General features: G+C 46.5%; 2 protein-coding genes across 3 annotated transcripts in view; one reads left to right on the top strand and one right to left on the bottom strand.

Moving 5' to 3' along the window:
• The window catches only part of FAS (Fas cell surface death receptor), a 36,459-nt gene extending 27,392 nt beyond the window's left edge, over positions 1-9,067 (bottom strand). Inside the window, exon 1 of the mRNA XM_025851013.2 lies at positions 8,938-9,067. Coding sequence (XP_025706798.1) covers positions 8,938-8,967 — 30 coding nt within the window. The 5' untranslated portion in view covers positions 8,968-9,067. The remainder of the gene's footprint in view (positions 1-8,937) is intronic.
• LOC141370338 (uncharacterized) lies at positions 8,151-16,344 on the top strand. Of its 2 annotated transcripts, none has more exons than XM_073878959.1 (2): positions 8,151-9,367; positions 14,676-16,344. In XM_073878959.1, exons 1-2 carry the CDS (start codon positions 8,640-8,642, stop codon positions 14,761-14,763), a joined length of 816 nt encoding a protein of 271 aa, XP_073735060.1. In that variant the 5' UTR covers positions 8,151-8,639; the 3' UTR covers positions 14,764-16,344. The 2 variants fall into 2 exon arrangements, 1 of the variants encoding a protein (XP_073735060.1); XR_012374291.1 differs by lacking the exon at positions 8,151-9,367 and adding an exon at positions 11,996-13,473.
• The last annotated feature ends 426 nt before the right edge of the window (positions 16,345-16,770 follow it).

Raw genomic sequence — 16,770 nt, 5'->3', positions numbered from 1 at the left:
AGCTGGTCCAAAGAGCACGTGGTGCCTGTTACATAAGGTGAGGCAGGCGGTGCTCCACAGAGCTTGTATTTGCTTTGTAATTGTTCCATTAACTCAAGTTTGCAATATGCAAAGATTTAACCCAAACCGTCCAGGCAGGAACCGGGGCAATTTGACTGTGACAAGGCAGGAAACCCACAAAGGATGAAATGATCTGAATGCTCAGAAAACTTGTTTTCAGAAAAGCTGAAAAGGCCAGAAAATTGATTAAACTAAAGATCTGAAAAATGTAAATAAACTAAGTCAGATGATCACCCAATGGGAAAAAATGAGGAATAAATAGTTTTACATCTCCATCATCCTAAAGATGAAAAAGTCAGAGAAACCTCAATTGTATATTCTGCTGGGAATATTCACTAATCCATTAATCAAATTAATTAATTGAGTGAATACTTTGTTGGGCACCTACTATGTGCCAGACAGGTGCCTGGGAACAGCCCACTGAACAGATATAGACTCTGCTCTCATAGAGTTTATATGTAAGTGAGGTACGTGAGGGTTCTCACGAGAAACAGGACCAAAAGGGTGTGTGTCTGTGAGAGAGAGAGAGAGAGAGAGAGAGAGAGAGAGAGAGTTGGGGGAGAGACTCGGCAAGTCCAAAATCTTTTAGGATAGGCCACCAGGCTGGAGAGTCAGGAAGAATTTCAGTTCATGTCTAAAGACAGTGTGGAAGCAGAATTTTCTTTTCCTCAGGGGAGCCCAGTCTCTAGGCTGTTAAGGCCTTCAACTGATTGGATGAAGCCCACCCACATCAGGGAGGGTAATCTGCTTTACTCTAAGTCTACCACTTTAAATGTTAATCTCATCAAAAAACAACAGCACCAAAAAACAAAAACAGAAACAAAAAACGCCTTCACAAAAACATCCAGGAGAATGTTTGAGCCAATGTCTGAGCTCACGTCTGAGTTCACGATGACACATGAAACGAAGCATCACGTGCAGGGAGATGAAGAACCAGAGAAATAGGCACCCTGCCCCGGAGGGATACAAGCTGGGTGAAGCAATAAAGCAAGCTTAGGGGGCATGGAGAGTTTGAAGGGTGGGGCAGGGCTGCGTTAGAAAGTGTGGTCTGGAAAGGCCACAGAAAGAGAGGATGTTTGCACACTGCCCTGAAGGGAATGTGGGTAAGAGCGGGCTTTCGGGAAAGGGTTTTCCAGGAGGGTCATACCCAGAAGAACTGGGCCTGACCAAAATGGGGAAGAACCTCAGGTCCTCAGCAAGACCATCATTAGCAACTAGCTGTGAAGATAAATAAAGATCTCCGTCTCCCGAGCCGCACAAGTCATTCGTATCTTGCCGATGGAAGGCATGGCGGGATTATATGGCCAACCTTAACCCTAGATGCCACAGTCTCATGGACTCCTGGAATGTCAGAGCAGGGGAGGGACCTGTTCAGCTGCAAGACAGATTTTTTAAAAAATGGACCGTCGTGGGTCTTTTGTTATCTACAGGATGTTAATATTTTCTGCAAGTCAGAAAATGTGCTTCTCTCTCTCCTGACTCACCCATGTAAATGTGAAGTGAGAGCACCAGGCCCCCTAGGCCGATTTTCCCTTTTCCCCAGTACGTGTGCCTGGCCTGTTACAAAGTTCCTTAATGTGTATCTCTCCTTGTGATAATTACAAGAAGCCTTTGCATGAGGAATTCTTATTGTCTTCTTTTACCTGAGGAAGTTGAGCACAGAGTACAGGAAATGACTTGCCCAATAATCCACAATGAGGAAAGGCCAGGGGAAAAGTCGGCACCTCTGACCCGGACCTGGGCTCTGTTTTAGGTTTGTAAATTAGTTTCCTAATTATTTCCATTCCATTTAGGCGCACAAACAACTCAATTTGTTTTCAGACAGTGAGTTGTTGGCAAGAAGCCTGAGTGTTAATTATACAAAGAATCTTTCATGGGGTGCCTGGGTGGCTCAGTCAGTTAAGCGTCTGCCTTTGGTTCAGGTCATGATCCCAGGGTCCTGGGATTGAGTCCCACACTGGGCTCTTTGCTCAGTGGGGAGTCTGCTTCTCCCTCTCCCACTCCCCCTGCTTGTGTTCCCTCTCTCACTGTCTCTCTCTCTGTCAAATAAATAAATAAATCTTAAAAAAAAAAAAAAGAAAAGAAAAGAAGAACCTTCAAAGCAAATGCATATTTTGGGTCTGGCAGGTACTCTCTGAGAACCAGAAATCAGTCCCAAGTATAAGAAGGCTGCAGCAGGGCCCCAAGGCTGGGGTTCTGGCTGGCACGGAAGGGATGTGGAAACTTTGCACCCCTGGTCTGCAGCTCGGTACTAAGTGGGGTTTACACTTCCCTTCCTCCAATCCATGTGCTGAGTTCCTGAGAACAGCCACGACGCCCGCTGGGACTGCAGGCTCTTGCAGGGGTGGGGGTCTGAAATGCACAAATAGAAACCCAAGTCTTCCTAGACTAGAATCTCGGCACCGGCTCCCTTTGAAACTCGGTGACAGAGCTGCAGGAGAGTTTGTCCCTTGTATTAGTTGATGAGGAACTGAGAGAATAACTGGATATTCATTAGCTATCTGCATCAGGAATGGGTCACTTTTCAGAGCCAGCCAGCTCACTCAATACAAGAAATGAAGCAGGCAGAGCCAGACCCCAAAATTGAAGACCGCCCCCCACCATGTACCTCGCCCTGGGTTGACAAGCTGTCCGCCCGGTCCTAGGACTCGAAAGCGCTGGAGCTCTCACGTGGCAGTTACAAATAGAGTAACATCTCAGTGCCGGAATTAAGCAAACTATTGGAAGAGGTTGAGACTACCTTTGGATTACACCAAAGAATCAATTGCCTCGAGAGATGAGCTAGGATTTGAAAAGGAAGTAAAAAAAAAAAAAAAATCACTTTTTTTTCCTGTTCTTATTGAAGCTCGAAGCAAACAGGAAAATAATTTTTAAAAGCAGCAAATTAAAAAAAAAAAAAAAAAAACCAGACACGAGGCAGTGAAAAATGCAAGAATGGTAAGAATGACTAACAGGTGCCTGAAGAGTCAGTGAATTTTTTTTTTCAAGACTGAGCCCTGTCCTCTGCTGCTGAGGACATAAATGAAGAAATGAAGCTTAGCAAATTCTTCTTGCTTGCTTGCTGTTTGGACTCTTAGTTATTTAGAACATGTAAGAAGAAAGAAATTCTAAAAAGACCATTTCCAACTATGAAAGGCATCTCTACTGTATGTGTGTCAAATGTAAGGAAACAGTAGTGACATTTCGTAGTAGGTGCATTATTGAAACACTGAAATACAGAGAAATAAAAGAAATTTTTCTACATGAAAGAGATGAGTGAAGATTCCATTCCTTCTTATTTTTTTCAAAATGTGTAAATAAAAATACGCATGGTAATCTTATGCCTGGAATGTCTTCTTTCTTTCTTAAGGCCAGTTTCTGGGGACACCAGGAGAGACAGAGCTGAGGAGGTGGGCATAAGGGACTGGCTAGACCTCTGAGTTACCAAGCAATGCATAAAAGAAAATGAGGGAATCTAGAAAATTCTACCTGGGATTAGATTTTGAGTTTGGTGCTAGAGTTAGAAAAATCATCTTCAAAACTGTGACAGACCTCAGAATCATGTAGGGATGCATTAAAGAAAAAAAAAAATAGTGCAGGTTCCACCACAGACATAGAATCCGGGTGTCTGAGATCATCTTCAGCAAGTCCTCAGTTCTGTGGATGTTCACCAAGGTTGGAGACAGCCCAGCTGGAGCAAGATCTGAGGGCAGCAAGCCACTGTATTTACATGTGAGGAGTTGAAGAGGTTTACAGACCAACAGCCTCTGTGGTCTGCACTTGCAAATCAGAAGTTGACTTCTCACGGAGAAGTAATGACCCTTCCCAAAAATAGGCCTGAAGGAAGAGAAGTCATCTTTGGTGGAGGAAACAGATAGTGGGGGGGCTACAAAATCCTAAACTAGAGCCTAGAGTCCTTCACTGCCCCGGGGGCTGGGGGGCCAAGAAGTAGCAGAGGACCGAGGTGTCCATGTGTCATAGGCAACAGGGGAGGAGAGGGACACCTGGGCCAAAGGGCAGGCGGGTGGGGGCCATGTGGCATGTGGGCCCACGTCTTCCATTTTTCAAGAGAAACCAAAAGATGGCAACTAATATTAAAAACAGGCACTCACATATATATTTACTGTATGTATCAATAATACCATGAAGGCTAAAAACAAAACAAAACAAAACATAGTTTGGGGCAGTGTCTGCTCAATGTTTGAAATCAGGCCTAAATCTAGTAAGACACCCATATGAAAAAACAGTCTCCTTTGACCAAGGATTCTCTTGTGAGGATGGCTAAAAACCCAAGCTCAGTCATCAGCAAGGGGCAAGAGCATAATCTGGTGTGCTCTGAGTACATATTCTCTTTCTCTTTCTCTCCCAAGATCTCTGGCCTCCGAAATCAAAAGTATCGATGTTTCTCACATCTTATATTTTTATGGCCTCCCGGAACACAGAAGTGAGTAAATCTAGAATCCTGCATGACTTGACCAAAGGACAGTCTGTCATTAATGACTCCATGGCCAAGTTTATTCTAATTTTGCAAGTTTATCCCAGTTTGCAGCTTAACCAAACCTACAGTAAGCTTGCTTGCCTCACTGGGCTGAGGATATCTGCCCAGTGAGCTGCAGTCAGATTTGCTGATTTATCAGGCTGGCCTTGCTCAAAATGCCTAAATCCACAGTGAATTCACTATCATCCTTACACTTAGTGGAACTTGGGCCAGTCGCCCAACATAGACCGCCGTTTCTAAATGCCCAAGATGGGAGTGGCTTGGTTGCACAAAAGTCCATTCCAAAACAAGAAGGGAGAAGAGATCAAAGGGAAGAATTAGCTCATTCCCTTCTAGGGAAGGTGGAGCTACCAAACCTACAATGATCAGTTTCTTTCTAATTAGAGCTTTACTACTTATATCTCACTTCAAAGAAAATAGAGGTTGGCAAGTAGATTGAATTATTTGTTCCTGCTTAAGACTGAATTCAAGAGACTTACTTAAGAAGCTAAAGGGGCTTTGTTTCTCTTTTTAAAGCAAGGGTCTTCCAGAAAATGAAAAGGACTTTCTAGGTAGTTAAATGCTGTTTTCCCACTTTTGTGAACAGATCCACATAGATAGCAAAAAGAATACAAGACTATGCACTAAGATACTGACAATGGTTCTACAAATAATTTTTTTTTTTTGGTAATAAGATATATGTAGACAGATTCCAGTACAGTTAGAAATGGGTTTCTTTAAAATAATAGATTATTTAAAAAAAGAATAAATAAAATAATAAATGATAAGAATTCTAGAAATTCAAGTTCATTAAATAAATGCCCTCTCTGTAAATGCATCCAATAAAAATTATAAAATAAAAATTGTGTCCCTGAGAAATGGCAGAAAGCAGACTATAAACAGCACTGAATAAACATGCAATTATGTACCAGTATAGACAAAACCAAGAGGCCGTAAGTAAAATACAAAATGCTTGTTTTAGGTGATAAAATAAGGAACGACTTTATTTTTTTCAAGAATTACTTTTTATTTCACATCATTCACATCTCTCTTTATAGCTATTTAAAGAGAAGAAAGAGATTCACTGTCCTAAATTTGGTTTCGACTTGCTTTTTATTTCTGGATCCACTTTTTATGTGTGCCCTTTTATTATTTTTCATCATAAGGGAATAGTCTTCAGTACCTGTTACGAAACATGTGCTCACTGAGGGACTTTTGGGACCCAAGATAATTTACCAAAAGGCACTTTGCCCACTAGGGGTTTTCAAGTGGGGGATTTCCTTATTCAGGTTTTTAAACATCTCTTAAATGTTGGCTATTTTCTCCAACTGCTGTTTGTACTATAGTCGTCTGGTTTCCCTTTAGCATTCTGGAAGCCTTTGGAGAGATTCCTGAGAAACTGACAGGTCCACTGTAAGAACTATTTAGAAGTAAATTACTTGCCTAGCATCCCAGAGAGACTTATAACCAAATCCTGGGTCCCCTTTACCTCTATTCCACCTTTCCCCCTCTAAACTTAGGGCGAGAAATAAAACCTCTTTTTCTAAATTAAACTCTCATTTACCACTAGGGGTGGTAAGCGTATGTCAGAGACGGACACCAGGAGACTTTCTTCATCTCCCTGTGGCCCTGCTGGGCTCCAGTACCAATTTCATTTCTGCCTCCCCATCTTGCCATCACTTACAAATTGGTGTTTTCCCCTCCCTCCAGGTTGTTATTGTTTTAGATTACATTTCACAATTTTGTTTCAGTTTAAAAACTTTTCAAGTCCTTTGTGATAGAAGTAAAACCCACTAAAAAAAAAAAACCAACCATTTCATGTTTCTGAGGCCGGTTTAAGGAAAATGATTAAATTAGACATTAAACAGCCGTTCTTTGTCCACTGAAAACCTTCCATAGGATTCGTTATAAATACACTGGTTTCTTTTCAAATGCCCTCTCCTTTCCCTTGGCCATAAATTGAAGACAACTGCTTTAAGAAATGGAGAAGAAACTGAGTTTGTACTAACTGCCTGACCACAGACCTCAACAGTATAAATAAAAACCTATCAGAGCCATGTGCTGAAAGGAAGGAAGGAAGGAAGGAAGGAAGGAAGGAAGGAAGAAAGAAAGAAAAAGAAAGAAAGAAAGAAAGAAAGAAAGAAAGAAAGAAAGAAAAAAGAAAGAAAGAAAGAAAAGAAGGAAGGAAGGAAGCATTGGCCACAGCTACTTCTCACACAAATTTCTATATTAGGTCTGACTCTTTTTCAAAGTCTCCTTTAGACATTTGTGAGTTGTTTGAGGATTTCAGACATTTCTGGTAGGTATCACAGACACAACAGGTAGAAACTATAGGAGAGAAAAGGGAAGGCGAAGGGGGTGGAAAGAAGAGAAGCACAGAAGGAAGAGACAACAGGAGGCAACAAAGGGCACCAGAGCCCAACAAGGAGGCAAGAGAATGAGGTGCCCCCCCCCCACCTACTTGCAGCCCACTCACCTGGTCACACAAAACCTGCATCTGTGTTCCCTGTAATTAACACTCCCACCCCCATTTGATTATTCTCGCTACTACTGAGTAAGCACTGCTAAGTGCAAAGGCACACAAGCGAGTGTTTGTGGGAGACACACCAGATGACACGACAGACAGCGTGGAAACTTCTTTAAGAATACAGGTGTGCTGTTGGGCAAGTGGTGGGTGCAAGGCAGGATTCTGTGTAACTCAATTTAAGAGTCACGTTAGAGGGGCAGAATGGAATGTACCCTACAAAACGTAGACAGTGATTATCTAAGTGAGAGGGTTATGTCAGATTTGTTTTCAGAAGAAAGAATTTTGTCTGCATTTATAAATTTTGTTTAATAAACCTTAAATTTCTTAATCTCCTAGGCCATATATTATGTGTAAACATAATAAACAAATATTTAACTTATTACAGATATTATAAGTATATACAAATAATTACATATACATACGCGTGTGTGCGCATGTGCATTCTTTCAGAAAAAAACAAAGTGTCCTTGGTGCTTTAAATATGCATTTCTGGCAAAGATGCTAAGTTAAACAAGTGTAACTCCCTCTGGGCTTTGATAATTTTCCTACGCTGACTAGTACTTCAGTTCCAAGAACTGAGAGAGATTTTTCAAAGCAACCAACACTGTAATAATGCAATGGTTAAGGATAGGACAAAAAAGAGCGTGGTCTGAGTTGAACAAATAGTTCGATTTTGAATATTAAATTTTCTCTAAGAGTTTCTAAACGAACCCAGATATTGCACATTACTTCCAAAAGAGTCAGTGAGATATTTTTTTTCTCCCCTCCCCCCCATGGTAAGATGGTTCCGGGCACCCCTGCCTCTTTCCTTTCAACTTTTGGTGTAGTCTGGAAGCCAGGTGCCATCAACAAACGCGCCTGGACTTTGGAAACAGGTCTAAGTCAAGTCCCAGCTCTGCCACTTAACACTCGCTGTGTGATCTCAGCTGAACGACTTGAGCTTTCTGGCCTCCATTTCGCCATCTGTGAAATGGAAATGAAGAAGGCATCTCCCTCACCCCGCGGCTGCTGTGACTTTTGCCTGAGGTGGCCTTGATACACGGTCCCATCACGCTGCTCGGAACTTGGGGTCGGTCCCCATAAGATGAAAACCCACGGACCCTCGGGGGCTTCGGCACTCAAATGAACCGAGTCTCCTGGCTTGGCCACCAAGCGGACAGTTGTGCGCTAGGGACTCTCCCCAAGAGGGGCTGCGGCCCAGGCTTCCCGGCCAAGTGCAGGTGCGCGGGGGCGTGCGCGCCTGGAGCAGGTACCACCGCCCGAGCCGCGAGGCCCGGATTCCCCCGCGTCCGGGGCACCGAAGCCACCGCAGGGGTGCGAGCGAGGGAGACGGCGAGAAGAAAAGGGAGGGCGAGAAGAGAAGGCAAGACAAGACAAACCTGAGTCAGTGACTCACAGTCTTAAGGAGAAGTATTCCCGGAAGGGAAACAAGTACAGTTTCTTTTTCTGCGTGCTGATAAGAAGGTAAACAAGCCTCCAGAGGCTCATTCAGCCCCAAGATAACTTTTTCGAGAAAGAAACGGTTTGGTCTGAAGCCTCAACTTTCCCCACTGCCCGGGGGCCGCTTTCTTCCCTAGATCTGAGAGCGAGTGGAAAATGTGCGCTAGGGAGCGGCCGGGGGTCCCCCCGGGGCTCCGTCCCCGACGCCCCCGCCCCCCAACTCCCGGGCGCGCACACCCACCCGCCCCGGAGCCGACGTGCGGCCGGACACGCAGCGCTGCCCGCGAAGCCCCCCCTCCTCTCCCGGCCCGGCCAGCGCCCCGCACAGCGGTCCCCGGGCAGGGGCGCCGGGAGGGAGCGGCTCCCGGACCCCGCGGGCAGGGAGAGCCCCAGCAGCCCGCGGCCGGCCCGCCACCCGCCCGCCGGCGCCGGCGCCGGGCAGGAGCCGACTCACCAGACACGGGATGGCCCAGGTCCCCCACATGGCTGCGGAGCGCCCCGCCGGAGGGCCAGCGCCTCTGCGCCTGCGAGCGCGACCGGCCACCGGCCCTGGGAGGAGTGCCAGCCGCGTGGCCCCTCCCCGAGCCCCGCCGGCCGGGGAGTCAGCTGCCCCACCCGACCCGCCCCGGCCGCTCTTCCCGCTCCCCGGAAGTCTCGGGGCACCTGCGCGGGCTCCGCGGGTGGGCCCCGGGGCCGGGACGCAGGGGGAAGCCCGGCCGGGGAGCGCCCGGGAAGGGGGGGGGGAGGCGGAAGGGGCGCCCTCGGACGGCGCAGCCCGGCGCGGGGCAGAGGGTGGGGGTGGGGGCGGCCGTCAGGCTTTGTTGCACAAACGGGCATTCCCCGTGCGGAGGCGTTTCCGCGGGCGGCTGGCGGGCGCGGTTCAGGTGAGGACCCCGGGAGCGGGCTCGCTGTCCTCCGGACACTGTGGCGGCGCGCACCCTGGGACGCTGCGGGGAGTCCCCCGCATCCTTCTGCGCGCCCGAGCCCGGGCCGCTCGCTGGGAACGTGCGGGGAAGACCCAGCCCCGCTCAGCTCGCGAGTTGTACCGAGTGACAGTCCCCGGACTCCTGTACCAAGTGACAGTCATCCAAGGAAAGGTCCGGACATGGCGCTCTGGGGATTCTGAAGCGGGGGGATCCCTTCACCTGTATCACTCAGGAGGAGGACCAAAGCTAGCGAGTTAGGGCCCATCCCGCAGCTCCGGCCGCATTAAATGTTCACGATGACTCCCCCTTTGTTACTCATTATTTCCTGGCCAATTTTCGTTTTTAACAAAGTTGTAATTCTTTAGTACTTGGGTTAACGCGGCTCAAAGCCACTATTGTTTTGGAAAAGTAGACCTGTCTGTTCAGATGGTTTTGCAAGAATTCTACGGAAGGGAAGTTTGTGTAATGACGCCGCTAAAGTGTGATTCTGAAAGCAGTTCCCAGGCCGGGTCAGGAGTGAAGTACTCAGTATTTCTTTACAACCTTGGTCAAGTTCTGAGCCTCCATCAGCTGCCTCTCTTCCTTCTTCCTTCCAGTTGGGTTCATCCCATCAGGAACACTCCATGCCTCTTCCCTTTGGCCCGCTCACTTCTCTCTAGCTTCTTTTGGAAGATTTTTTTCAGGCCCCCAAAGCCTGGGGTAAGTCACCCTCTTGGCGGGCCTTCGCTCACCTTAGGGTTTGCACTGCACTTAAGGCCCAGGCTTGTAGGGGTGGATTTGCTTGTTTCTGCCTCACCTTGCAGTTTTGGGTGAGTCCTGCACAGACCCTGGTGGGCCAGGCCCCTTCCTGCCACTGTTCTGACACAGAACAGACACAAAAGAAGTGAATGGGGGTGGGAGGTGGCATATAGGGGACTCTTAGCAAAAGCATTCTTAAATAAAAAGTTCATTGAAATAAAAAAAAAAAATACCGTAAGAAGAAGGAGGGAGGAAAGGAGAAAGAAAGAGAGAAGACAATGGATAAAATGTTGCAGCATCTCCTGAGTGTGAATTATGAGCCAGCAACTTTCATATATGGTCCTCCCTTACTTAACATTGATCATTTTAGTCCAGGGAGGTGGGTGCTTATTAAACTAACTTTACAAATAAAGCACTGTGGCCAAAAAAATTTAAGCAACGTTGGCAAAGTTGGTTAGTTAATCAATAGCAGAGCCAGGAATTAAACAGGTATTTTTGGTCCTGGGCCCTGCTCTTTCTACCCACCCTACCCTCAACCCCTCCCCCAGCAATTACCCTCAGCTTCAATGAGATAGTAATAGGTGCTTTGTGGGGAGACGTGTGTTTCATGGCCAAATGATTTTAGGATATTCTAGATTTTAAAAAATTTAAACAGGTCTCTTAACCAAGACTTCTCAGAGCCTTTACTATGCTCATATGTATTGCCTAGAGGGGGTTTTGATTCAGACTGTTGCCCATGCTTGTTTGTCTTCTTAGCGGATCCTTTCAAGAACACCTGCTGGATGAACACCTCACGAACGCTGGTGTTCTAGGGAAAGCCGTTTGGACATTTCTAAAGGTTATTTTTATTTTAACAACACATTCCTAAGGGCCTCCAAGCCTTCAGGGGCAAAGAAATACAATTTTAATAATAGAATTTCAGGCCCTCTCCCAGATGTGGGCGATGTCTTGGACAATCATCCTGGTTTCACTCAAACCATACCATATAGGTTAAAACTTGTTTCTTCTCCTCTAAAGATAGCCTTGCCACTCAACAGCTCATGCTGAATAACACTTAAACACGTATCTGACTATAGAAAAACCTGGGGGGAAAGAAAACCTTCAATACCTCTTCACCACCAGAACTACTTTTATTCTTTCTCCCCATGGGCTTGATGTTTTAAAAATTGTTGTCAACCAAATTGCTCTTACTAAATAGCAATAAGTTGATTGTAATAGTTCCCAACTGTAGTGAGCATCCCTGATTCTTTATCTATGTGTTTTCTCCTTCTTCCTAGTAATAGCACTTCCAGGTTGCCTTTAGAAAAATCGCCGTTCTTTCTTCTTTTCAACTATTTGATGTGGGTGACTGTATTAGTCAGAGTTCTCAAGAACAACAGAAGCAATAGGAGATAGCTATCTATCTAGTGAGAGAGAGATGTATTTTAAGGAACTGGTTTATGTGATTATAAAGCCTGGCAAGTCCAAAGTCTGCAAGGTAAGCTGGCAGCCTGGGGCCCCAGGGAAGAAGGGCGGTTTGAATCGAAAGGCAGTCTGCTGGCCGAATGCCCTCTCTTTCTCAGGGGAAGGCCTTCACCTGATTGGATGAGGCCCACCCACATTATGGAGAGCGCGGCTTTACTCACAGTCTACGGATTTAAGTGTTCATGGCATCTAAAAATACCTTTCCAGAAACATCTAGAATGGTACCGAATAGTTGGGTCCTGTAGCCTCCCCAGGTTGACACATAATTAACCATCCTCCGGCCTGTGTGTGTGTATGTAGGTGGGAGGAGGGAGGGGGCAGGGAACTCCATTTGGTTGAGGCAACCAGCCCATCACATTCTGTTGGCATGAACCCTGTGACCTTTGCTGAAAACAGGAGGACACAAACCCTTTTTCCTCTCCACTTGAAGTGGGAATATGTGACGGAAGGAACTGATGTGGTCACGAAGAGAGCTTGTGGACCTGCCAGGGCTGAAGGCAGAGTCGACTCCTGCAGATCAGAAACCACGCTGAGAGGCGGAGCCTGGGTGGGTCGCCTGAATCTTGGATTGATTTTGGAGCACCCAGTTATCCAACTCCGTACATTCTCGATGTTTGCTTAAGCCAGATTCTTGCAACTAAAGGATCCTGAATGACGTATCATCAGAGCTTATGATTAGCATAAGAGGTCCTCTGGCACCCAAATTAGTTGTTACAAATTAACTGTTAACATTTTCAGCTGCAGATCAGGATAATGGCCTAAAGCATTAGCCTTTGGAGATGGCTCAAGATATAGACGTTCCACGCCACCAAAGCACTTTCTACCAGTAGAGGGCCCCAAATACCACATCAGTCAAGTGACACAACTGCTGTTTCTCTCAATTAATGGAAAGGTATTTTGGTTCTTGGGCGAGGGAAGAGAGAGGTAATCCGTGAACCGGATCACATAGACATTTTCATCTCCCTGAGAACATATTAGGTCTTACAGGGTTAAAGAAATAACAGATGCACAGCTCCTGCCATGCTCAATGAATACCAGTTAATATTTTCCCGTTGCCCTTCCTAAATGAGGTGTGCAGGTTGCTAATTTGGGGTCAAAGTTCAGATGGAAAGCAAAGACAAGTTAAATGGCTTGCAGGGCCTGTCCCTCACTACTTCCTGTAGGAATGTGTTCACGGGCCTGAAAGTGCAGCTCAAGGCAAAGTGCTTGGAGCCTGGGGGGACAGAGTCGGAAAGCTTGACCACAGAGATGTGAAACATGTTGTTCAGGCTCCCAAGTTCTCCCACTGAGAACTGTGGCATCGTAGCCTATCTCTTGAGCAAGAACCTGAAGACTGGATTAAAGGACATTTAGACAGTACTAGCCACGATGCAGGGAACATGTGGGCAACAAAGGGTTGGAGAAATAGCTCCTCCGTACGCCTGGGTGTGACATGGTGGGGACAGTCCTCTCCTGCTGTTTCTGCATGGGGCACCCTACAAGCACACTTCAGAAGCCTGATCGCCTCTTGCTGTCCAGAACTAGCCCATGGCAAAATAGGGACCCCAAAACATTATATTGTAATATTACCGTAAATGGAAAATCTGCATTCCTTCCCACAGATAGAGGGTATCCATAAAAAGAAGTTGACAACTATTGAAATAAAATATTTGTCTGTGTGGCACTAGAAATCGTTTCCCAAACCAGCCGGCGGTAAGGCCAAGGTACTTCTGGAGAAGTTGACTGAGGGAGCAGAGGTGCTTTCTGCCTACTTTGATCTTCCAGCCTGCCCTCCGGTGACTGATGGGAAAAGACCCGCAGTCTGGGCCTCAGACCCTCCCCGGGGAGACTGGAAAGGAGGCGAGGTGCAGGAGCCCGAGGAGGTGTCATGTGGCGTGGGGGGAGGGGCAGTCATTGCACGGGGGGGGGGGGGATGGGGGGGGGGGGCTCCCAGGCCCCCACGCCTCGCTGTTAGAAGGGCTGAGTCAGCTTAAGGGAGACAGTGGGTGGGGAAAGGGGAAAGGGAGTGCGGTGGAGCCAGAAGGAGAGGGAGCGGGGGTGTTGGAGGAGATAGTTTTGGGGGGGGCGGGGGGAAGGGCTGGAGGCCAGTGGAGAGCACAGGTCACTTGCAAAGAAGGGAGAAGTAGATGGTTTTCTGCACAAGGCAGTCTTAGTCAACGAATGCAGAATAGTGACAAGGATAGGCCCATGGACTTAGATCCTACCTGGTAGAAGCTTTGCCTAATAATTTAACCTCTCTTGGCCTCAATTTAACATAAACCTTTTGAGTAGCGATGATTTGCTTGGGAACTGATCTTGCGTTTTATAATTTCATTTTCTTTTATTTTTGCAGTTTGCAAATGGTCCACGCCAGACTCTGTGGGTCACCAGTACATTCGTAGGTGACAAGGTGTGTGGGCCCTGCCCACGGTTACCAGTATCAGTCCATTTGTTTCCTGATCAGATCTGGTCTGAAGATGCAGAGATGCTTCTCTCTCTCTCTCTCTCGCTCTCGCTCTCTCTCTCCCTATACGTAACGCGACCGTTCAGACAGGCCCAAAGTTTTCAGGAGAAGCTAAAAGCAAGCCGCACACCCAGTTAGTGCTCTCTGGGTCATCTATTTGTTCAGTTCCACCAAATGGGTATCGATGAAGAAAAGAACAAATATCTTAATGATCTGCTTTGTGAGGTGCCCAAATGATTATTATAAGATAGTTCAAAACGATAAGGAGAAACGCCCCCCCCCCCCGCAAAAGGGAGAGAGGCATGGATATGGGATTTAAAATTGTTTTTAAATTTCTGAGCACCCCCTCCTCCCATATACACAGCACCTTCTAGGAAGGATGGTTCTCTGGAAACTCTCATGACGATCCTGTGGTAGGAGTCTGCTGGTTCCGAGGGGCTAGCCTTGCGTGAGAAGGTATTGGGAGATGGACAGTGAGGGTGAGGACTTTTGGAGGGGAGAGATGGGTCAAGGCAGCAGTCAGGGAGGTGATATCAATGTGGGGTCAGGAGGAATGACTTAGGAAAAGACTTGTCCAATGAGGGTTTTTTTTTGTTTTTGTTTTTTTTTCCCCGAAGAAAGACTCTACATCGAGCCCTGTTTGAAGGATCCTCTCTTTATGGACAATCACAATATGCTTGGTTGGATTGGATTTCTTATAAAAGAGTGAAGGGGCCGGACAGAAGCATGGATCAAGGGGACAGCGGACCCCAGAGATTTATTTACACGTATCAAGAGAGGTCTGGCTCAGAGAACTTGGGCCCTATCTGCCTTTAGAAGTTCTGCTAGTGCAAAGCCAAGCGAAAATCAACACAAATATCAAAGCGGGTTGGCAAAAACTGTGGGGTATATTAAAACTTCAATGCAGAATCTCATTTGTGTCAAGAATCTAGGTTTGAGGCCCTTCACGGGCGTTCTGACCCATTCCCAGCCTCAGACCTGCAGTCACAGAATCTCGAGCGGGGGAGCCCAATGGGACTCCAGACTGGTCCTTTCCATTTGAACCCAGCCCCTGCTCTGGAGCCCCAGGCTTGGCTTGAATCCTTCCATCAGCACTGGCTCTCGCTGCCTCCCGAGGTGGCTCATTCCATTTTAGAACACTTTCCAATGGTTAGAAATAGCTCCCTGCCATAACAGCTTCCTGGAGTTTGACAAGTGTTTGCTCAACATCATTATCCAAAGAGCACTACTTAGAGACAGAGACGGACCAGCTCCATGAAACACGGCTGATAGTAACCCTCCTTCAGTGAGAGGTTGGGAGAGGCTTTTTTATCATCCCAAACCTCCTCCTTCATGAACCCATGTTCTTGAGACTTTTTTTTATCCAGGCAACAGGGTCAATGAGTCAGCCTGACTCCCTGATCATAGCACACTGCTGGAGACAGATGTTTACAGCAGCTTTCCCATGGAGGAAGGATGCGAGGCAGGTATTCCCCAACGGCCTCAAAGCGGTGGGGGGGGGGGACCGCTTTGAAATCCCCTTGGAAACTCCAAGCCATCCAAGGGGTTTATCAAAATCCTTTAACATTTTTCTTCGAATTTATTTTTACTTAAACCCTGAAAAGGAGAGGTTGGGAGGAATTGTTTAGGGAGATAGGAATTGTGAAATTAAACAAAAATGAGGTATCTCCAGTAGTAACATTTAATACTTACATAGTGCTGGGGACCTTGGCATGTTCTTTGCGTACCTGTTAACTCATCCAAACCTCCCAGCTACCCCATGAACTAGGTCCTGTGACCATCCCAGTTCACACAAGCAACTTGTAACAACTTGCCCAGAGTCACGTGGTTACTAGGCGCCCGAGAAAAATCTCTTGAAGTCCCCGCTGAATCTACTTCCTCTTCAAAAAAGTTACATCAATGGCCTTATGATTGAGACATAAACTCCCCGAGGAAGTGTCAAATCTGTTTTGCTGTTCTCTTGAACACATGGTTTCCTGTTGATAAATGTCACACATTTATCATTTTATTTGCTTAAATTTCGGGCTTTATTTACTAAGACCATGATTTCATGAGCTAAGGGAACTCTTTATTGTGCTGAATAAATCGATCAAGTAAATTTTGCTCTGTTTATATCTATTTTCCCTTCTAAAAACCACCACACTTGCTTGTGCAAATTGTACTGAAATAAAGACTCAACTAAGACTGTGTGGCCATAAAACTCCACCCTCTAATTCAAAGCTTTCCAAACCTTAATATGAATGTGACTCACCTGGCGGTGCTATAAAAATTCAGATTCTGGGGGCACCTGGGTGGCTCAGTCCCGTAAGCCTCTGCCTTCATGACCATGGCAGGTCATGATCAGGCTCCCTGCTCGGTGGGGTGTCTACTTCGCCCTCTGCCCCTCCCCTGCCCCTCATGCTCCCTCTCTCTCTCTCAAAGAAATAAATAAAACATCCTTAAAAAAAATTCAGATTCTGATTCAGTAGGTCTGAAGAGGAGCGTGAAATCCTGTATTTCCACAAGCTCCCGTGTTGACGTCAGTAACACCATCTGGAAGGGGTACTTGAGTTGGCGAGGGACCAGCCAGCTCAGAGAAACCACCCATCGATCCAGTTGTTTGATCTACAGATAAAAACAAGCTGAGTCTACTTTTACCATTTTGGCCAGTTGTATTATTATTCGAGTACCTCTTTTATGGTATTAGATGGGGCATCTAGGAAAATCAACAAACTAA

This window comes from Callorhinus ursinus, unplaced genomic scaffold (genome assembly GCF_003265705.2).
Source record: "Callorhinus ursinus isolate GAN/ISIS: 27379988/994484 unplaced genomic scaffold, GSC_fseal_2.0 scaffold32, whole genome shotgun sequence".
NCBI lineage: Eukaryota > Metazoa > Chordata > Mammalia > Carnivora > Otariidae > Callorhinus > Callorhinus ursinus.
The sequence above is the reverse complement of the archived record's forward strand: the minus strand, read 5'-3'. Positions and strand labels throughout refer to the sequence as shown.

Bases quoted from the DNA above. Each gene is read 5' to 3' on its own strand.
- LOC141370338 (XM_073878959.1), top strand. From the start codon at position 8,640: ATGTGCGCTAGGGAGCGGCCGGGGGTCCCCCCGGGGCTCCGTCCCCGA. The intron at 9,368-14,675 runs GTGAGGACCCCG...CCCCGAAGAAAG, and splicing joins GGCTGGCGGGCGCGGTTCAG to ACTCTACATCGAGCCCTGTT.